At 40.2% G+C, this 22,072-nt stretch overlaps 2 protein-coding genes across 8 annotated transcripts in view; one reads left to right on the top strand and one right to left on the bottom strand.

Annotated features, from left to right (window-relative positions):
* SNW1 (SNW domain containing 1) overlaps window positions 1-20,915 on the top strand; it is a 44,692-nt gene extending 23,777 nt beyond the window's left edge. For 2 of the 3 annotated variants that reach the window (XM_025391648.1, XM_025391647.1), the window contains exons 6-14: window positions 792-896; window positions 1,841-1,910; window positions 2,860-2,925; window positions 5,317-5,433; window positions 6,790-6,931; window positions 14,866-14,962; window positions 17,265-17,382; window positions 19,988-20,151; window positions 20,232-20,915. In XM_025391648.1, the coding sequence (XP_025247433.1) occupies window positions 792-896; window positions 1,841-1,910; window positions 2,860-2,925; window positions 5,317-5,433; window positions 6,790-6,931; window positions 14,866-14,962; window positions 17,265-17,382; window positions 19,988-20,151; window positions 20,232-20,430 (1,078 nt within the window). In that variant the 3' untranslated portion in view covers window positions 20,431-20,915. Of the gene's footprint in view, window positions 1-791; window positions 897-1,840; window positions 1,911-2,859; window positions 2,926-5,316; window positions 5,434-6,789; window positions 6,932-14,865; window positions 14,963-17,264; window positions 17,383-19,987 lie in introns of all 3 variants that reach the window. The other variant, XM_025391646.1, reaches the window with a different exon arrangement.
* Window positions 1-22,072, bottom strand: part of SLIRP (SRA stem-loop interacting RNA binding protein) — a 53,043-nt gene that overhangs the window by 23,282 nt on the left and 7,689 nt on the right. Inside the window, exon 4 of one of the 5 annotated variants that reach the window (XR_003120454.1) lies at window positions 3,846-3,953. Coding sequence is in view for 4 of the 5 variants with exons in the window: in XM_025391649.1 (XP_025247434.1) it covers window positions 20,953-21,018 (66 nt within the window). In the remaining variant the exon portion in view is untranslated. Of the gene's footprint in view, window positions 1-3,845; window positions 3,954-16,987; window positions 17,581-20,915; window positions 21,035-22,072 lie in introns of those variants that run through there. The other 4 variants (XM_025391653.1, XM_025391649.1, XM_025391651.1 and 1 more) reach the window with 4 other exon arrangements.

The raw sequence follows: 22,072 nt of genomic DNA, 5'->3' as shown, positions 1-22,072 counted from the left end.
CTGAGTAGCTGGGATTACAGGCTTGCACCACCATGCTCAGCTAATTTTTGTATTTTTAGTAGAGACAGGGTTTCACCACGTTGGCCAGGCTGGTCTCAAACTCCTGACCTCAGATGATCTGCCCACCTCACCCTCGCAAAGTGCTGGGATTGCAGGCATGAGCCACCCGGCCTGGCCCTATGCTATTTTCAAATTATATTTTTTATTTTTAGAAATTAACAATTACTTGTGGTATATGACCTAAATCACAAATTATTATTTATAGGTAATAGATATCTTTATAATACTTCTAAATTTTGAGACGTTTCACTTGACTAAATCTGCATAGAGAGATGAATTACATACAGATATTAAGGGAAAATTCAGAGTTGGTAGGGCTTCTGTCATTGTTTTTTCTCTGTTTTATAACCTATGATTAATCAAAAACTACTAACTGTAAGTTGCCTACTGGGATTATTATGAGTATTTTTTCCTCAGATGCAGGCATACCAAATAGGTACTATTTTCTAGACTGCTTGTCTGTGAAACTGAACTCTGCACCTTCCATGTTGGAAAACATATGAGGATGGGTTATTTGCAAACTAATACCACTCAAGTTTTTTACTGTAACTCGTAATTTATGTTCTTTTATCCCTCTTGCTGTCTGCTTTGTCTAAATATTGTGTTAATTTTCTATTAATACTTTGCTAAAGGAATTGAAAATGTAGTCTAGCTTAAGATTGTAATAGAAGGAAAATACCTACTGAAAGCTTGAACTAATTACACCTTTAGTTTTTATCTGCTTTCTTCAGATATACACCATCTCAGCAAGGAGTGGCATTCAACTCTGGAGCTAAACAGAGGGTTATTCGGATGGTAGAAATGCAGAAAGATCCAATGGAGCCTCCAAGGTTCAAGTAAGTAAAAAGAAATAGGCTACTAATACACACAATAACATGGATGAATCTCAAAACGATTATGCTGAGTGAAAGAAGCCAGACGAAAACAAGTACATACAGTATGATTCCATTTATATAAAACTCCAGGAAATGCAAACTAACCTGTAGTTACAGAAGGATCAGTGGTTGCCTCTGGGGAAGGAGGTAGGGACAGAGAGGAGATGAGAGGGACAAGAGGAATAGGCAAGGGGCAAGCAGAAACTTTTGGGGATGATAGACATGTTCACTATCTTGCTTGTGATGATGATTTCACAGGTGCATATTTGTGTCAAAATTTAATCAAATTATATACTTTAAATATGTATAGCTAATAAATGTCAATTATCTCAATAAACCTGCCTTTTTTTTTTTTTTTGAGACAGAGTCTTACTCTGTCACCCAGGCTAGAGTGCAGTGGCGCCATGTCAGCTCACTGCAAGCTCCGCCTCCTGGGTTCATGCCATTCTCCTGCCTTGGCCTCCCAAATAGCTGGGACTACAGGCGCCTGTCACCACGCCCTGCTAATTTTTTGTATTTTTAGTAGAGATGGGGTTTCACCGTGTTAGCCAGGATGGTCTTGATCTCCTGACCTCAGGCGATCTGCCCACCTCGGCCTCCCTAAGTGCTGTAATTACAGGTGTGAGCCACCGCACCCAGCCTCAAGCTGCTTTTTAAAATGGAAAAAAGGTATATTACTCTGCAAAATGACAGTAATGTTGTGGAGGTGGGGTGAGTAACGATTTCAAAGTTGGCCAAGTTTTATTCATTGTAGAAGTGGAGTGGTAAGTGTATATCATTATACAATCTCTGTTTTTGTCTATGTTTGAAACTTTTATGCAAGAAAAAGGAGGGGAGACTTGGTATGATGACTAAAAGGGAGGAAACTATATCACTGTGTGGTTGTGTTTTGATTTATACTTCAGGATTAATAAGAAAATTCCCCGGGGACCACCTTCTCCTCCTGCACCTGTCATGCATTCTCCTAGCCGAAAGGTATTCTTTGCTGTAGTCCAAAATCTTTTTTTCTACTTATGGTTATTAATTTTATAGATAACTTCCCTATGCCTGTACAGGTGCATGTCACCACATTGACTTGTAGTTTCTTTTTTTATTTTTCAAGATGAAGTTTCAAGAATGCTTATGAGAATGTATATAACATGTTAGCTGTACGTTTTGTTATTAGTAACCCAAACCCTACTTTTAATGGAATGGACAGGGTCTGCTGTTTCAGTTAAAGGATGTTATTGGAAATGAATATATGGGTTTATTAGGTCCCTGATAATTTGAGTGACTTTTTAAGATATATTTTGTTAATCAAAAGAACAATTTTTCATCCAAAAGAAGTCACATTGGCCAGGCATGGTGGCTCACGCCTGTAATCCCAGCACTTTGGGAGGCCGAGGCGGACGGATCACCTGAGGTCAGGAGCTCAAGACCAGCCTGACCAACATGGAGAAACCCCGTCTCTACTTAAAAAAAAAAAAAAAAAGTTAGCCGGGCGTGGTGGCGCATGCCTATAATCCCAGCTACTTGGGAGGCTGAGGCAGGAGAATCACTTGAACCCAGGAGGTGGAGGTTGTGGTGAGCTGAGATCGCACCATTGCACTCCAGCCTGGGCAACAAAAGCGAAACTCCGTCTCAATAAAATAAAAAAAAAAAAAAGAAAAAAGTCGCATCGCTTTAAATATGGAAAAATACTAGCCAACATTTGTAACTATCAAGAATAATTTCTAGATTATTTTCCATTTTTCCCAGTAGTTCAAAGTTATTACTAGAATTATATGGTAAACTAGTGCTAGCAAACAAATGGACTGTTGGCCTTTTACTATGTCTGTGCATATATCAGTGTATATGGAGCTATCTTTGAAGATAAAGATTATACTTAAGATTTACTTTGTAGGCTATAAATCTAAACCTGTCTCTTCTTTCACTCTTCTCTCAGATGACTGTAAAGGAACAACAAGAGTGGAAGATTCCTCCTTGTATTTCTAACTGGAAAAATGCAAAGGTAATTAAGTTGTCAAATCAGTCTCTGTTAGTATTATAACCTACTGGAAAATACCAATAAAACAACTACAGCCTGCGTAACTGTAGTTGAAACAACACATGGCCTAACTGAGTATTTTCAAAAAGGAATGCCCAATTTGGTGACTTTTTTAATGTAATAGAAATGTTAGTATGCCAGGCACATGAATACCGTGTCAGTTCTTTTTTTTTTTTTTTTTTTTTTTTTTTTTTTTTGAGATGGAGTCTCACTTTGTCACTAGGCTGGAGTACAGTGGCATGATCTCAGCTCACTGCAACCTCCGCCTCCCAGGTTGCAGCGATTGCCTTGCCCCAGCCTCCTGAGTAACTGGGACTACAGGCGCATGCCACCACGCCCGGCTAATTTTTTGTATTTTAGTAGAAATAGAGTTTCACCCTGTTGGCCAGATGGTCTTGATCTCCTGACCTTGTGATCCACTGGCCTTGGCCAACCAAAGGGCTGGGATTGCAGGTGTGAGCCACCGCATCTGGCCCCATATCAGTTCTTTTAGTGAATTGTAGCTAGCAGAAACACATAGAGAAGGAATAAGTATAATAAAGTGCCATATAAATACAAGATGGTATTTAGAAAACTCAAATTTATGTCTAAAAATGGTTTCCAAAAGAAAGTAAACTGGTGTAAAAGATTATATGACAAGAACAGAGTAAATGTTTGGATACTTTAAGTGCTTTTATATTCAACTACTTGGCTCTGTAGTAGTGAAGGCTTAAGCTATATGTCTCTAATAATCGCCAAAGTTTCTAGGAGTTGTTAAGAATCTGTTGATTGTGGGATAGATTCCCTAATTACTCTTTCCTCTTCCCTGAATCATAGTTCATGGTTTTACTTCTGATGGATAAAGAAGGCCATTTCAGGTTTCTTAAGAGAATTTATGTACTCACCCTAAACAAAGAGGTTGTTGACTGGTCTGATTCGAGTTCATGAATATTATGTAACTGGATGGTATCTTGAGCTGGTTCTGTAACGCTTCATTTTTATGAAACCATGGACTTAAAGGTCAACATTTGAGAGACTAGTTAGGTATCTGGAAAATAAAACTAAGCCTGAAAATTACATAGATATTCAAGTATAGTTCTTGAGTTATTGAAATGGGATGCAAAGTTTTAGAATGTAGAATGTCAGTGGTTTAGCAAACGGTTTTTTTCTTTTTTCTTTTTCTTTTCTTTTCTTTTTTTTTTTTTTTTTTTTTTTTTTTGAGACAGGGTCTCGTTCTACTGCCCAGGCTGGAGTACAGTGGTATGATCATGGCTCACTGCAGCCTAAACCTCCCACGCTCAGGCATTCCTCCCACCTCAGCCTCCCAAGTAGTTGGGACCACAAGTGTGCCCCACCGTACCTGGCTACTTTTTTGTATTTTTGGTAGAGACAGGGTTTCACCATGTTGCCAGGCTGGTCTTGAACTCCTGGGCTAAAGCAGTCTACCTGCCTTGGCCTCCCAAAATGTTGGGATTACAGGCTTGAGCTACTGCACCCAGCCTTTTTTTTTCTATTTACTAAAACTTCAGGGTTTTAAGAATATAACAGATCATTAAGAGGGTACAGCAGATTTAACTTCCTATAGATGCTAAGATTATAGTGATTTATTCTGCCTTTGTTTGACTGTTACATTTATTTGAGGAGCAACTGTTGAACTGTTTGACACTGATTTCCTTTTATTAAAATCCACAATTATCAGCACAAGTATCTATTTTTCCAGAGGTTGGGTTCTGAAATCCTACTGTCTGAGTTTAAATCCTAGTCGTCCACTTATTTTAACGGTATGACCTTGGGGATGTTACCAAAGCATCAGTGAAATGGACACAATAATGTTAGAAGCTTTATAGAGTTATTATGAAGGTTAAATGAGACCATAGATGTGTTTGATCTTCTGCATAAAGCACTCATTGATAGCTGCTGTTATTTTGCGTCGTTGTGAACAAAGATATAAGGAAAAAGAACCCCAGTTAAGTTTAAGTGGGTCTTAAAATGTGGGCATATTTTAATTTAATTTTAGCCAGGCTTGATGGCTCGTGCCTGTAATCCCAGCACTTTGGGAGACCGAGGGTGGATCACCTGAGGTCAGGAATTCAAAACCACCCTGGCCAACATGGTGAAACTCCGTCTCTACTAAAAATACAAAAACTAGCTGAGTGTAGTGGCGCACGCCTATAGTCCCAGCTAGTTGGGAGGCTGAGGTAGGAGACTCACTTGAACCCAGGAGACAGAAGTTGCAGTGAGCCAAGATGGCACCCCTGCACTCCAGCCAGGGTGACAGAGCCAAGACTCCAGCTCGAAAAAAATTAAATTAATTTAACTTCAAATAATTAATTGAAGCACTTCTGTGACTGGGTTTTCTGTCTGCTTTCATCCTAGGGTTATACAATTCCATTAGACAAACGTCTGGCTGCTGATGGAAGAGGACTACAGACAGTACACATAAATGAAAATTTCGCCAAACTGGCAGAAGCCCTCTACATTGCTGATCGGAAGGTTGGTTGGTTATAATTTGTTTAATGCTCTTGTTACTTTTAAAATCCATTCTTGGTTACCTAAGGTACTGATAATTTAACTATAGTACCAAGCACCCAGAGAGAGTCTCACCCATGGTACGTGTGTCAGAAATGGCAGCTGCTAGTTGGCAGCTCTCTGCATGCTCCTAGCCTTTGTAGATGTGTACATACACCCCACAATGGTGATCCGGCTCCCTCACAACATGCCAGAATAATGATTTGCTGGGGATGATCCCATTTTGTGAAGAGTGCTAGGTTTCGTAATTCTTGATTTCAAATTTTCCTGTATTTTAGATGTAGCTGTCCCACAAAAAGGCAGTTGCAGGCAAAGACAGATAAACATTCTGATGAATTGAATGCTACATAAAATGGCGTTCATAGCATTGGCCATCTATTAATATTGCATAATGTATTAAATATTATGAAATTAGGCCAGGCACAATGGCTTATCCGTATAATCCCAGCACTTTGGGAGGCCAAGGCTGGTGGATTCCTTGAGATCGAGAGTTCAAGACCAGCCTGGCCAATGTGGTGACACTCCATCTCTACTAAAAATATAAACATTAGCTGGCGGGCACCTGTAATCCCAGCTACTTGGGAGGCTGAGGCAGGAAAATCTCTTGAACCCAGGAGGCGGAAGTTGCAGTAAGCCAAGATCGCACCACTGCACTCCAGGCTGGGCAGCAGAGTAAGACATTTCATCTCAAAAAATATATATAAATATAAATATTATGGAATTAATAAATGATATTGAAGTTCACATGCATCATAGCATGTGTTTAGAACATAAAAAAAAGTCTTCTGTATCACAGTGAGTACCCTTATAAAAATTATCTAGCAGATGTAAGTTAAGATTTTATCTTGAGTTGACTTGATTCATTTTGAAAATGTAACCAGTCCCTTTTTTTTTATTGATTTATTTTGAGATGTATCTCACTATGTTGCCTAGGCTGGTCCCAAGCTCCGGAGCTCAAGCAGTCCTTCCACCCTGGCTTCCCATAGTGCTAGGATTACAGGAGAGAGCCACTATGCCTGGCTTTACTTTTGTTTTTTAGATTGTTTCTGAGAAAGCATTAGTGAAACACTTGATTTACAAGAAATTAATTGGGGTCACTATAGTTTCAATCACTAAAATATTCCCAGAGAAGAAAGCTGACCTTGCAGTGTCTTCCAGGCAGGATATCTTTTAGTGGACAAGATTCTTTGTTTTAATTAGCAGTAACAAATCTGAATTCTGTATGATTGCTCTTACCAGCCAGATTTTAGGGAGCTGGATGACAGCCATAAATATTTATCCCATGATAGTGTCTTGTTTAACATGTGACTTTACTAACAGGCTCGTGAAGCTGTGGAAATGCGTGCCCAAGTAGAGAGAAAAATGGCTCAGAAAGAAAAGGAAAAACACGAAGAGAAACTTAGGGAAATGGCTCAGAAAGCCAGGGAGAGAAGAGCTGGGATCAAAACTCATGTGGAAAAAGGTATGACATTCTCATTACTGAATTGAATTTTACTTGGTGAACAAAATACATCTATTTTAGAAAATCTTTTTTTTCCTACTGCATATAAAGTTAGGTACATCTAAACAAAATTTAGATACTTCAGATATAGTGTAGAAATGGAGACTAATCTCTGCCTTAGTAAACTGAAGCAACAGGAGATAATAAAAAAGTGGGTCTTCAGTTTGGGACTGTACCAGAAGTTTTTAAACTTCTGAGCAATGTACTTTTAAAAATTGCATTATTACTCAAATGATAGTCTTGATTTTCTCTTATTTTAATCTCAAAACTTAAGAGAAGTTAGGTATCTAACTGAATAATTCCACTCCCTCATATGGTGAAATAATCCGGAGTTTTTCTACCTTGTAGGCTCTAATGCATTTCTCATCATTAAATCTGCCAGTATTTTCTCTCTGACTTTACTTAGTGGTCTACATTGGTGTATTAATTCAATTAGAGTGGGAAGTCGAGTCCTAATTATAATTCAAGAAATTCTGTGAGGGTGGTTTTTTTCATTACTGAATTCTTACCTGGTACATTTATTCATTCTTTCATCTATTTAGTTCATATTGAGCATCTGCTGTGTGCAAGGTTCTCTTTTAGACACAAGGTGTTTTTGCTAGACAGTGGGTAGGGGGATGGGATATAACAGTCAACATTCTAGTGAGTGTAGACAGACAAAAGTTAATGATGTAGTATAGTAAAAGGTAATAATTGATATGGAAGAAAAATAATACAGGGAAGGAGGATATAAAATTGCCGGAAGGTGAGAGTGGTCAAATAGCCCTCACTTCTGAGATGGTACTGTTAGCAGAAATACTTGAAGGAAGTAAGGAAGCAAACCATGTGGATTTCTGGGGGAAGAGCATCCCACACAGAAGGGCCAGCAGGTACACGACTGAGATGGAAGTATGCCTAGTGTGGCTCAAGGAAGAGCAGGCAGGCCAATGTGACTGGATTGTATGAGAAAGAAGGGGATAAGCAGGAGATGAGGTGTCAGAATATTTAGGGCAGATGGGAAGAGTAGTGGCCAGATCATGTATGGCCTTTTAACCTAAAGATAAAGCTTTTACGACAAGTGAAAAGGGAAGCAATTGCAGGGTTTTGAGCATAGTGATGTGACCTGACATATTGTTTTCCAGCCTTATTGTGGTATAATTGACAAAAATTGTATAAAATATACAACATGATGTTTTAATATACACTGTGAAATATTCACCACTGTCAAGCTAATTAACTTATCAGTCATCTCTTATAGTTACTTTTTAAATGTTTTGGTGAGAACATTTAAGATCTACTCTCTTAGCAAATTTCAAATATACAATGCAGTACTGTTAACTGTAGTTACCATACAGCATTTTAGATCTCCAGAAGTTACTCATCCTGCGTAAATGAGATTTCGTACCATGTGACCATTTCCCCAACATATATTTTTAAAAGACCTCCCTGGCTGCTGTGTTAAAAACAGAATACTGTGGAGTGGGCATGGGCTAATGCCTTCCAAATAAACTGTAAGAGAGATGATAACAAGAGGTAGCAAAAACATGGTCCCATATTGGACGTATTTCGGTGGTAGAGTTGACAAAATTTGCTTGTGGATTAGGTGGAGATACAAAAAAGAAGTAGGAGTTAAGGATGACTCCAGAACTTTTATCCTAAGCAGTTGGGAGGGATTAAATTGCCAACTTCTCAGGATAAAAGTAAATATTACTTTTATTTACTAATATTGGGAAGACTGCAGGAGGAACATGTTTGGGAGGGAAAGATGAAGAATTTAATACAGTTAAGGATATGTTAAGTTTAAGATGGAGGTGCCAGATAATTGGTTACAGGAGTCTAGAGTTCAACCATAGGGAAATAACCAGAGTTTTAAGTAGTGAGCTACTTCCCTCAGTTATATATGAATGACTTAATAAGGTGAGATATAAATACCTGCCTGGTTGTATACCTAACCATAGAATATAATTAGAAGTAAAACTTACTGCATCTGAGTTCTCTAATAAGAAAACAACAACAGAATGGTTCTCAAGAAATTAAAAATTTTAATGAATCTCTTGCCAGATAGTAGTAAAAACTAACATTTATCAGGTGCTTATTATGGTGGGCACCACTCTGAGTACTTTATTTGTATTATCTCTTAATCCCTGGGGTGACCCTATGTAGCGGTACTATTATTGTGACTGTTTTACAGAGCAGGAAACTGCAGGAAACTAAGGCTCATAGTGATTAAGTAATCTGCCCAGGTCACATGGTTAATTGGCTATAGAACCAGGATTTGAATCTAGACAGGCTTGCTCCAAATCTTATGCTGTTAACTGTACTCCATTCCCTCAGACAGACGAGGGTAGAAAAAAATGAAGATAGATATAAACGCAGTGGAAATCAAGATCCAGCCAGCCCCTAAGGGAAATAAGCAGACAGTTCTTTATTCAATAGAATCTTTGAAAATATAAGGGAAACATTATGCATAATTCTTTTTTTCTGATTTTTAAAGTATTATTATTATTATTTTGAGACAGAGTTTCGCTCATGTTGCCCAGGCTGAAGTGCAATGATGCAACCTCAGCTCACTGCAACCTCCGCTTCCCGGGTTCAAGCGATTCTCCTGCCTAAGCCTTCCAAGTAGCTGGGATTAAAGGTGCCCATCACCATGCCCAGCTAATTTTTTCTGTTATTAGTAGAGATGGGGTTTCACCATATTGGCCAGGCTGGTCTCAAACTCCTGACCTCAGGTGATCCACCTGCCTCAGTCTCTCAAAGTGCTGGGATTATAGGCATGAGCCACCGTACCCAGCCTTTCCTGACATTTTATTATGAAAATTTTCAAACATACAGAAAAGCTGAAAGAATTATATGATGAACACCCATATCTCCTGCCATCTAGATTATACACTTAATTTTTTTTTTTAAACAATTAACATTGCTCCCATGAAAGAAAAGCTTTAGGACTTGACAACTTCACTGCTGAATTCTTCCAAACATTTAGAGAACTAAATACCAGTTCTACTCAAGCTATTCCAAAAAATTGAAGAGAAGGGAATGCTTCCAAATCCATTCTACAAGGTCATTATTATCCTGACACCAAAACTAGACAAATATACAACAAAAAAGAAAACCACAGGCTAACATCCCTGATAGTCATAGATGCAAAAATCCTTAACAAAATTCTAACAAATAGAACACATTTAAAAAGATTTAACAACACATTAAAAAAGATCATTCTTCATAATCAGCTGAACTATCCTTCATCCCAAGGATGCAAGGATGGTTCAGTATATGCAAATCAGTAAGTGTGATACATCACAATAATAGAACCAAAAATAAGAACCATAGCATCATTTCAATAGAAACTGAAAAAGCATTTGAAAAAAGTCCACATCCCTTCACGATAAAAACTCTCAACAAAGTGAGCTTAGAAGGAACATAACTAAAAATATTTAAGGCTATATATGACAAACCCACAGCTGACATTATACTGAATGGAGAAACATTGAAAGTCTTTACTCGGAGATCTGGAACAAGGCAAGGATGCCCGTTTTCACCACTGTAATTCAACATGGGACTGGAAGTCCTTGCTGGAGGAATTTAGGCAAGAGAAAGAAATAAAGGGCATCCAGATTGGAAAGGAAGGTTGGGCACAGTGGCTCACACCTGTAATCCCAGCACTTTGGGAGGCTGAGATGGGCAAATCACTTGAGGTCAGGAGTTCCAGACCAGCCTGGGCAACATGGTAAAACCCTGTCTCTACTAAAAATACAAAAATTAGCTGGGTATGGTAGCGTTCACCTGTAATCCCAGCTACTCTGGACGCTGAGTCACAAGAATTGCTTGAGCCCGGGAGGCAGAGGTTACAGCGAGCTGAGATCACGCCACTGTACTCCAGCCTGGGCAACAAAGCAAGACTCCATCTCAAACCAAAAAAAAAAAAAAACAAAACAAGGAAGACATCAAATTATACTTGATCAGAGACAGTATGAATCCTATATTTAGAAAAACCTAATGACACCACCAGAAAACTTAAAACCAATAAACGAATTCAGTAACATTACAAGATACAAAAGCAACATACAAAAATCTGTAGCATTTCTATATACAAATAGCATACCCAAGCTGAAAAACAAGAAGACAGTCCCATTTATAGTAGCTACAAAAAAACTACCTAGGAATAAATTTTTTGTTTGTTTGTTTTTTTGAGATGGAGTCTCACTCTGTCGCCCAGGCTGGAATGCAGTGGCGTGATCTCAGCACATTGCAACCTCCGCTCCCCGGGCCTAACCAATCCTTGTATTTCTGCCTCCCGAGTAGTTGGGACAACAGGCGCACACCACCACGCCTGGCTAATATTTTTCTTATTTTTAGTAGAGATGGGGTTTCACCATGTTGGCCAGGCTGGTCTCAGACCTCAGGTGGTCTGCCTGCCTCGGCCTCCCAAAGTGCTGGTATTACAGGCCTGAGTCACTGCATGTGGCCTCCTAGGAATAAACTTAACCAAAGAAGTGAAAGATCACCACAAAGAAAATTATAAAAGACTGATGAAAGTAACTGAAGAGGAGGCTGAGCATGGTGGCTCACACCTGTAATCCCAACACTTTGGGAGGCCAAGGCAGAAGGATTACTTGAGGTCAGGGGTTCAAGACCACCCTGGGCAACATAGTGAGATCCTATCTCTTTTTTAGAAAAATAAAATTAAATGTTAAGAACAGAAATTGTAGAAGACACACAAAAAATGGAAAGATAGCCCATGCTCATGAATTGGAAAAATTAGTATTGTTAAAGTGTTCATACTACCCAAAGCTAGCTATAGACACAATGCAATCCCTGTCAAAATACCAATGACATTCTTCACAGAAATAGAAAAAACAATACTAAAATTTGTATGGAACCACAAAAAAACCCAAATAACCAAAGAAAACTGGAGGCATCACACTGCCTGGCTTCAAAGTGTACTACAAGGTTATAGTAACCAAAGCAGCATGGTACTGCCATAAAAACAGACACATAGACCAGTGGAACAGAATAGAGAACCCAGAAATAAATGGATTGGCTGTAAATGCATAGAATTTTTGATTGTTTGGAGACAAGGTCTCACTCTGACATCCAGCCTGGAGTGCAGTGGTGTAATCTTAGCTCACTGCAACCTCTGCCTCTCAGGCTCAAGCTATCCTCCCGCCTTGGCCTCCCAAGTAACTGGGTCTAAGGCATGCACCACCACGCCTGGCTAATTTTTGTATTATTTGTAGAGACAGGGTTTTGCCATTACACCCAGGGTGGTCTCAACCTCCTGGCCTCAAGTGATCCACTCGTCTCGGCCTCCCAAAGTGCATTACAGGCATGAACCACCACCATGCCCAGCCAATGCGTGGATTTTTAATACTGATGCCCAAAGCGTACATTGGGGAAAGGATAGTCTCTTCAATAAATAGTGCTGTAAAAACCGAATAGTCACATGCAAAAGAATGAAAATAGACCTCTATTTCTTACCACATACAAGAATCAAATCAAAATGCATTAAAGACTTAAATATAAGGCCTGAACTATGAAACTACTAGATGAAAACATTGGGGACATGCTTCAGGACATTGGTCTGGGCAAAGATTTTTTGGGTAAAATCTCAAAAGCATAGACAGCAAAAGCAAATATAGACAAATGGGATTGCGTCAAGCTGAAAAGCTTCTGCACAGCAAACAGTCAGAAGAGGCCACCTACAGAATGGGAGAAAATGGTTGCAAACTATGCATTTTAGAAAGAATTAATAACCAGAATGTACAAGAACTCAATAGCAAAGAAACCAGATAATCTGATTTTAAAATGGGCAAATGATCTGAATAGACAGTCTCAAAAGAAGACATACTTATGGCCAACAGGTGTATGAAAAAATGTTCAGCATCACCAATCATCAGGGAACTTCAAGTCAAAACCACGGTGAGATACTATGTCACCCCAGTTAAAATGGCTATCACCAAAAAGACAATAACAGATGCTGGTGAGGATACAGAAGCGGGGGGAACTTCCACTAGTACATTGTTAGTAAGAATGTAAATTAGTACAGCCACTGTGGAAAACAATATGGCAGTTCTTCAAAAAACTGAAAATAGAACCACTACACAATCCAACAATCCACTGCTGGGTATATATCCAAAAGAAAATCAGTATATCAAATCAAAAAGGGATATCTGCACTCCATGTTCATTGCAGTGCTCTTTACAATAACCAAGATACACAGAATATGTCCAGTGGGTGAGTGGATGAAGAAAATGTGGTCTATATACACAATGGGATGTTACTCTGCCTTAAAAAAGAATGAAATGTAATTTGCAACAATATGGATGGAACTGAAGGTTATTAAGTGAATAAGCCTGGCACAGAAAGACAAATACTGAATCTTCCCACTTGTATGTGGGAGCTAAAAAAGTTGGTCTCAGGAAGGTAGAGAGTAGAATGGTGGTTACCAGTGGTTGGGAAGGATGTTAGGGATAGGGAGTGAAGAGAGATTGGTTGATGGTACAAAAACACAGAAAGAGTAAGTTCTAATGTTCCTAGTACAATGGGGAGAATAGTTAATGATAATTTATTGTATATTGCAAAATAGCTAGAAGATTTATGTTTCCAACTCAAATAAATGTTTGAGGTGATGGATATCCTAATTACCCTGATTTGATTATTACACATTTTATTGATGTATCAAATATATATACCCCATAAATATGTATAATTATATATCAAATAAAAATAAATTTTAAAAGCAATTAACGTTGATAAATTTGCTTTATCACATATTTGCCCATCTGTCCGTCTATCCATCTGATTTACTGCATTGCATTTCAAAGTAAGTTGAAGATGGCAGTACGTTTTGCCTTAAGTATTTTAGCTGCATGCTTGATTCTAGAATTCACATTCAAAAATTAATATTATTTATTAGACTTAAATTAATTGCAAGTAAGGTTTAAAAGGCTGAATGTGACTACAAAGAAGTTTGGAATATTCTCTTTTTCAAAATATTGGCTGGGCGCGGCGGATCACTTGAGGTCAGGAGTTCGAGACTACCTTGGTGAAACTCCATCTCTACTAAAAATAAAAAATTAGCCTGCATGGTGGTGCGCGCATATAATCCCAGCTACTTGGGAGGTTGAGGCAGCTGAGAAGCAGAGGTTGCAGTGAGCTGAGATCACTCCACTGCACTCCAGCCTGGGCAACAGAGTGAGACTCCTTCTCACAAAAAAAAAAAAAAAAAAAAACCAAACAGGCTGGGCGCAGTGGCTCACGCTTGTAATCCTAGCACTTTGGGAGGCTGAGGCGGGCACATCACCTGAGGTTGGGAGTTTGAGACCAGCCTGACCAACATGGAGAAACCCCGTCTCTACTAAAAATACAAAATTAGCTGGGCGTGGTGGCGCATGCCTGTAATCCCAGCTACTTGGGAGGCTGAGGCAGGAGAATCACTTGAACCCAGGAGGCAGAGGTTGCAGTGAGCTGAGACCGCACCATTGCGCTCCAGCCTGGGCAACAAGAGCGAAAGTCCGTCTCAAAAAGAAAAAAAAAAATTAATGGGGCTGAGTGCAGTGGCTCACACCTGTGACTCCAGCACTTTGGGAGGCCTAGGTGGGAAGTTCACTAGAGCCTGGAGTTTGAGACCAGCATCGACAACATAGAGGGACCTCATCTTTACAAAACATTAAAAAATTAGCCAGGCATGGTGGCACACACCTGTGGTCCCAGGTACTTGGGAGGATGAGGCAGGAGGATCACTTGAATCCAGGAGGTAGAGGCTGCAGTGAACCATGTTCATGCTACTGCACTCCAGCCTGGGTGACAGAGTGAGACCCTGTCTGTTTTTAAAAAATTATATACACACATGTACACATATGCACACATATAATAGATATTACAGTGAAGTACTTTTCAACTGTTCACAACAGAGGATGGGGAGGCACGTGAGAGGGATGAAATCCGGCATGACAGGCGAAAAGAGAGACAGCATGACCGGAATCTTTCCAGGGCAGCTCCTGATAAGAGGTAGGTGTTATTTAAGATACGTACCAATCATGGAGGCTGGGCGCGGTGGCTCACCCCTGTAATCCCAGCACTTTGGGAGGCCGATGTGGGCAGGAGATCGAGACCATCCAGGCTAACATGGTGAAACCCCGTGTCTACTAAAAGTACAAAAAATTAGCCGGGCGTGGTCATGGTGGGTGCCTGTAGTCCCAGCTGCTCGGGAGACTGAGGCAGAAGAATGGTGTGAACCTGGGAGGCGGAGCTTGCAGTGAGCTGAGATGGCGCCACTGCACTCCAGCCTGGGCAGAGTGAGACTCCGTCTCACACAAAAAAAGATAGGTACCAATCATGAAGAGTGGCCTTTTTGTACCTTTTAGAGCAGAGTTTCTAGTCCACTAAGATCAGTTTTGCTTCTCTCCCTTTCTTCTTCAGTTTGATAACTTAATACATTAGCACTTAATTTTCTTATACTTAACTTTGTCTTAGCTCTAGTTGACTGTCTTTGGAATTAATCTTTTCTTCCATCACTTAAGTCAGAATTGAGAATGATGGGAATATGGAAAATAGAATTGAGATCAGATTTTTGAAAAGGATGTAGTAGTAAATTTGGACTGTTATAGTCGGTTCTTTTCCTACCTTAAATGGTGAGACAAATGGATTATGTGCCTCTTTAGACAGGAAATAAGCTGTCATGCTTTTACTGAGATCATTTTATATGCATAGTACTTTATATGCATCTAGTGCAATTGAGAAGAGCAGTTTTGAAAGAAGTGAAAATCAGCTCATTCTTAACAGAAGTTTAACTTACAGTTCAGAAAGACAGAGCTATCCATAAAATAATTTGAGAAAATTTGCAAAGCACTTTTAGTAAATATAAATGTGTGGAACAAACTAAATACATATACGAGGGCATAAAGTACAGATTGGGGAAGTTTATGGCTCACCAAAGGCTGAGGACTTAAAGTTCTGAAAAGTAGAGGAAATGCTGCAATACAAAGGTAGAATTCTGAGTGAGGGTTAAATGCAAATATAAAATATTTTCTTCCCAAAGGAACAGTTTTCTATGCTCTGATCATCCCATGAGCCTAATACATTTTTCAAGTCATATTTTAAACACAAAAAAGAGGCTGGGCACGGTGGCTCACACCTATAATCCCAGCACTTTGGCAAGCCAAGACGGGCGAATCACTTGAGGTCAGGAGTTCATCCAGCCTGGCCAACATGGTGAAACCCCCATCTCTACTAAAAATACAAAAATTAGCTGGGTGTGGTGGCACATGCCTGTAGTCCCAGCTACTCGAGAGGCTGAAGTGGGAGAATCATTTGAACCCTGGAGGCGGAGGATTCAGTGAGCCAAGATCGTGCCACTATACTCCAGCCTGGGTGAGAGCGAGACTGTATCTCAAAAATAAAAATAAATAAGCATTAAAAAGATTCCTGCTGGTGTTAATTGGCATATTTCATCTCCCTGGATAAATGACGTCATAGAGAAGCAGAGACTCTTACTCTTGAGTTGAGGGTAACGTACATGTAGAAGGAGGAGCAAAGTGTGAAAGTGTTTAATTAATGACAGTCTTGGTTAGTAATTCCTAAGTTGTAAAAGTTACAATGGCTCTGTGGATAAATTGGGCCCTCAAAACCAGTAAAGTGGCTATCAGAATTGACAACATAGAAAAGCTGTAAAATTGTAACTGGATGAAAATCAAATAGCCTGTAGAAATCATTTTGTGACCTGAGTTTTTAGTAAAATAAGTAATGACAGTTACCATGGTTTCATTGGGATATAGATTGCATGTATAATGAAACAGCCAGGAAACCAAATTAATTTGAATGTCAAAAATCATACTAACTATTTCAGTCATTGACATGTTTTCCTCAAAATTCTAATGAGATAAAATTACTAAATGTAGTTAGATAAAAGAGCTGTTTCTAGCTTATTTAAAATGATTCCTGTGCTACATCTAAATTGTATCCACTTCCCCAACCCCCAAACCATCATATGATAGTAAATATAGACCATAGCAATTTTATATCTCAGTATGGTTGTAAGGTGATTGCTTATATTAAAGAATTCCACGTCAACGAATCTGTTAGATGTTCTTTTGAGCTAACAGGATGTCCTAATTGTAAAACTCTTCCCTCTAATCTGAAATGCTTTATAAGGGCTGCCAACTTGATTATGTATTATCAAGGAATATACGTTCACAAGATGTGAATGTGACATATTCATGTCCTTTGCTTCTGAGATTGGTTGTATTTCTATTGAACATACTCAGTTTGTCTATAAAGAGTTTTCAGTTAGTGATGTCGTATTTCAAAATAGGTCGAAACTTCAGAGAAATGAAAATCGGGATATCAGTGAAGTCATTGCTCTCGGTGTTCCTAATCCTCGGACTTCCAATGAAGTTCAGTATGACCAAAGGCTCTTCAACCAATCCAAGGTACAAGTTTAGGAACAGCATATTGTTGTGTTGATGTGAATACCTATCCTCAGGGAAATGAAAATTACCATACTTCATATTTGGATGTAAATGCCAGCATGATGACAAAAAAATTGGAAGTTGTATGTTGAAACTTGAGACAAGAAAGATGAAACAGTTCTGATTTTAACTTCTTACAGTGGACTGAAATTTGAGACACTAGGAGAAGAAAGAAATTAGGTGATTAAAAACTTGGTGCTGTACTCGGGAGGCTGAGGCAGGAGAATGGCGTGAACCCGGGGGGCGGAGCTTGCAGTGAGCCGAGATTGAGCCACTGCGCTCCAGCCTGGGCAACAGAGCGAGACTCTGTGTCTCAAAAAAAAAAAAAAAAAAAAAAAACTTGGTGCTGTGGTATGTCAATCTTTTGTTTTTAAAATAGAACCAGGGAGGCCAGGCACGGTGGCTTTTGCCTATAATCCCAACACATTTGGAGGCCGAAGCAGGCAGATCACCTGAGGTCAGGAGTTTGAGACCAACCTGGCCAATGTGGTGAAACCCCAGCTCTACTAAAAATACGAAAATTAGCCAGGTGTGGTGGTGCATGCCTGTAATCCTTACTACTTGGGAGGCTGAGGCACGAGAATTGCTTCAGCTTGTGGTGAGCCAAGATTGTGCCACTGTACTCTAGCCTGGGTGACTGAGACTCTATCTCAAAAAAATAAAACAGAGCCAGTGTCCTACAAAAGTGCCTCTTGGGTTTTTTGTTGTTGTTGATTTTTGGGTTTTTTTTTTTTAATGCTATAGAAATATGTCAATTTGGGAATCTTTTAAAAATGAAGCTGTAAAACTGGATTAAAGTACTAGGCTGGCTGTCAGGAAATCTGATTTCTAGTACCAATTGCCATTAGCTAACTAGGACACTTTAAGCCTGGGAAAACACAAGGCGGGTGCGTGCGCGCACACACACACACACGGTAAGAATACAAAGGTGTAAGTTCTACTGGAAAGTGGAGTGGGAAACTTTATGACTTGGAGGTTTTAAGTAAGCTCTTCTAAGTGAAAATTTATTAGGTGCATTTTATATTCTTGGCATTGTTCTAAGTCTTGTTATTATCTCAATTCTTACAAAAATCCTTTGAAATAATACTATTCTCTCTTATGTTATAGATGAGGAAATTGAAACACAGGTTTACCTTGTGACTGATGGAATTAAGATTCAAGTCTTGATTTCAAAGCTTTATTTATTTATTTTTTTTGAGATGGAGTCTCACTCTGTCACCCAGGCTGGAGTACTGTGGCGCCATCTTGGTTCACTGCAACCTCCACCTCCCAGGTTCAAGAGATTCTCCTGCCTCAGCCTCCTGAGTTGCTGGGATTATCACAGGCACATGCCACCACGCCCGGCTATCTTTAGTAGAGAGAGGGTTTCATCATGTTGGGTCAGGCTGGTCTCAAACTCCTGATCTTGTGATCCTCCTGCCTTGGCCTCCCGAAGTGCTGGGATTACAGGTGTGGGCCACTGCGCCCAGCGCATTTCAAAGCTTTCTTAACCACTATACAATGGCAGCTTACCAGCTGAGCAAAGGGATCTAGGGGTGAAATTTCACGTAAGTAAAATATTTTCAAGGTAATCACCCGTTAGAAGCTTAAGCTTAAAACATTTAAAAATTGTGATGAAAATATTTCTGGCTGGGCACTGTGGCTCACACCTGTAATCCTAGCACTTTGTGAGACCTAGGCAGGCAGATTGCTTGAACCCAGTTTAAGACCAGCCTGGGCAATATGGCAAAACCCTGTGTACAAAAAATTAGCTGGACATGTTGGCACACACCTGTACTCCTAGCTACTTGGGAGGCTGAGGTGGGAGGAACACTTGAGCACAGGGAGGTTGCAGCTCCAGTGAGCTTATATAGTGTTTTGTGAGACCAAGGCAGGCAACCACCTGAGGTCAGGAGTTCAGGACCATCCTGGCCAACATGGTAAAACCTTGTCTCTCCTAAAAATACCCCAGCACTTTGGGAGGCCGAGGCGGGTGGATCACGAGGTCAGGAGATCGAGACTATCCTGGCTAACATGGTGAAACCCCGTCTCTACTAAAAATACAAAAAAAAACTAGCCGGGCGTGGTGGCGGGCGCCTGTAGTCTCAGCTACTTGGGAGGCTGAGGCGGGAGAATGGCGTGAACCCGGGAGGCGGAGCTTGCAGTGAGCCGAGATCACGCCACTGCACTCCAGCCTGGGAGCACAGCAAGACTCCGTTTCAAAAAAAAAAAAAAAATACAAAAATTAGCCGGGTGTGGTGGCACGTGCCTGGAATCCCAGCCACCTGGGAGGCTGAGGCAGGAGAATCGTTGGAACTGGGAGGCAGTGGCTGCAGTGAGCCAAGATCACGCTACCGCAGTCCAACCTGGGTGACAAAGCAAGACTCCGTCTGAAGAAAAAAAAAAAAAAGAATCCAAAGTTATGAAGTTTATGTGCTAGCAGTTTTTTAATGAAGACCTTTAATTTGCAGTTCAGATTGTTGAAAATGTGAGCTACAAATTAGCAAGGGTTTACTGTAAACATGTTATGATTCAGCTTTTGATAAAGTGTTTACACTTTTATTTAATGTCATGCATTTTTCCACAGGGTATGGACAGTGGATTTGCAGGTGGAGAAGATGAAATTTATAATGTTTATGATCAAGCCTGGAGAGGTGGTAAAGATATGGCCCAGAGTATTTATAGGCCCAGTAAAAATCTGGACAAGGACATGTATGGTGATGATCTAGAAGCCAGAATAAAGACCAACAGGTACCAATCCATACAACTCAATTTCAGTGTTTACACTGGTGAAAGCAAAGTAGTTCATAGTCTTTTCTCTTTTTCCCTAGATTTGTTCCCGACAAGGAGTTTTCTGGTTCAGACCGTAGACAGAGAGGCCGAGAAGGACCAGTTCAGTTTGAAGAAGATCCTTTTGGTTTGGACAAGTTTTTGGAAGAAGCCAAACAGCATGGTGGCTCTAAAAGACCCTCAGATAGCAGCCGCCCCAAGGAACATGAGCATGAAGGCAAGAAGAGGAGGAAGGAGTAGACACAGGTCTCTTCATAGTGAATGAACTATTACCCATTACCCTAATGATGCAAGTCACATGGGGGAACACTTTGTAAATGGTCAGGATAAAAAACAAATCTGGGTGTCGGATCCCAGCACTACTTTTTATTACTGGAGAATGGCGGGGGATAGAAAATTCTACTTTGAATTATTTAGTTTTTTTAAAGAGTGGGTTGTGTTTGTGCTTTTCCCACCTTTCAGCATTTATAGAACATGCTGCCCCACATACAAAGTCAAGACCACTTCCTTTTGTGTGACACTAGTAGTTTGGGGTTAATATTTTGTGTAAGAACAGCTGCATATGAGTAAAGTTACCCCAACCACAGTGAGGAGGATGTTCACATACTGGAACTGTCCTGCCAAATAAATTTTGCCCCTGTTGTGCTCTGTTTTAATTTGGAGTGGGCAAAGTAACCTCTTGCTTGGTGCAACTATTTGTTTCAAATAAAAACATTTAGACAAAATTCTCAGTTATGTTAACTTTATTAATAGGCTGCGGTCTCAAAGATCTTTCTCTTCATCATCAGATGTCAGCAGAACTTTCGGCTTTTGAGCTTGAACCTGGACCTGAAAAAAATAAGCACTGTAAGGAAGGAAAGGCAATGTTTGCAAAAACATTCAAACTGAAAATCACTTTTTTATTAGGGAATCAGTATGAATAACTCAGGCAGTTTTTATTTGTACCTTGTTCTTTTGTTTTCTCCTCAAATTCCTTTTACCATCTTTCTTGATACTATGACTCCCTAACCCTCAATTAAAAATTGTAAATCAGGCCAGGAGCAGTGGCTCAGGCCTGTAATCCCAGCATTTTGGCAGGCTGAGGCAAGAGGATTGCTTGAGGCCAGGAGTTCAAGACCACCCTGCAACATAGCAAGGCCCTGTCTCATTAAAAATAAATTTAAAAATAAAATAGTAGATCAATTTGGCCCAAGATCACATGGTGGGAAAGCCAAGATTTCAGCCCCAGCTTGCCTGACTTGAAAGGTAGACTGCTGGCTGGGTGCGGTGGCTCATTCCTGTAATCCCAGTGCTTTGGGAGGCCGAGGCGGGTGGATCGCCTGAGGTCACGAATTCGAGACCAGCCTGACCAACATGGTGAAACCCAATCTCTACTAAAAATACAAAAAAAATTAGCTGTGCGTGGTGGCACATGCCTATAATCCCAGCTACTCAGGAGGCTGAGGCAGGAGAATCACTTGAACCCAGGAGGCGGAGGTTGCAGTGAGCCGAGATCACACCACTGCACTCTAGCCTGGGCAACAAGAGCGAGACTGTCTCAAACAAACAAAAAGAAAAAAGTAGACTGCTATGTCCACTGTGTTATATAAACTGGTTACTCTACCACCCCCCATTCTTTTTCTTTTTTTTTTTTTTTTGAGATGGATTTCGCTCATTGCCCAAGCTGGAGTGCAATGGCGCGATCTGTCTCCCGGGTTCTTCTGCCTCAGCGTCCTGAGGAGCTGGGACTACAAGCATGTGCTGCCACCATGCCCGGCTAATTTTTTTTGTATTTTTAGTAGAGACGGGGTTTCTCCATGTTGGTCAGGCTGGTGTCAAACTCCTGACCTCTAGTGATCCCCCCACCTCAGCCTCCCAAAGTGCTGGGATTACAGGCGTGAAC

The sequence above is a fragment of the Theropithecus gelada genome, chromosome 7b (genome assembly GCF_003255815.1).
Source record: "Theropithecus gelada isolate Dixy chromosome 7b, Tgel_1.0, whole genome shotgun sequence".
Lineage (NCBI taxonomy): Eukaryota > Metazoa > Chordata > Mammalia > Primates > Cercopithecidae > Theropithecus > Theropithecus gelada.
Note: the sequence above shows the minus strand (reverse complement) of the source record. Positions and strands in the feature narration are given on the sequence as shown.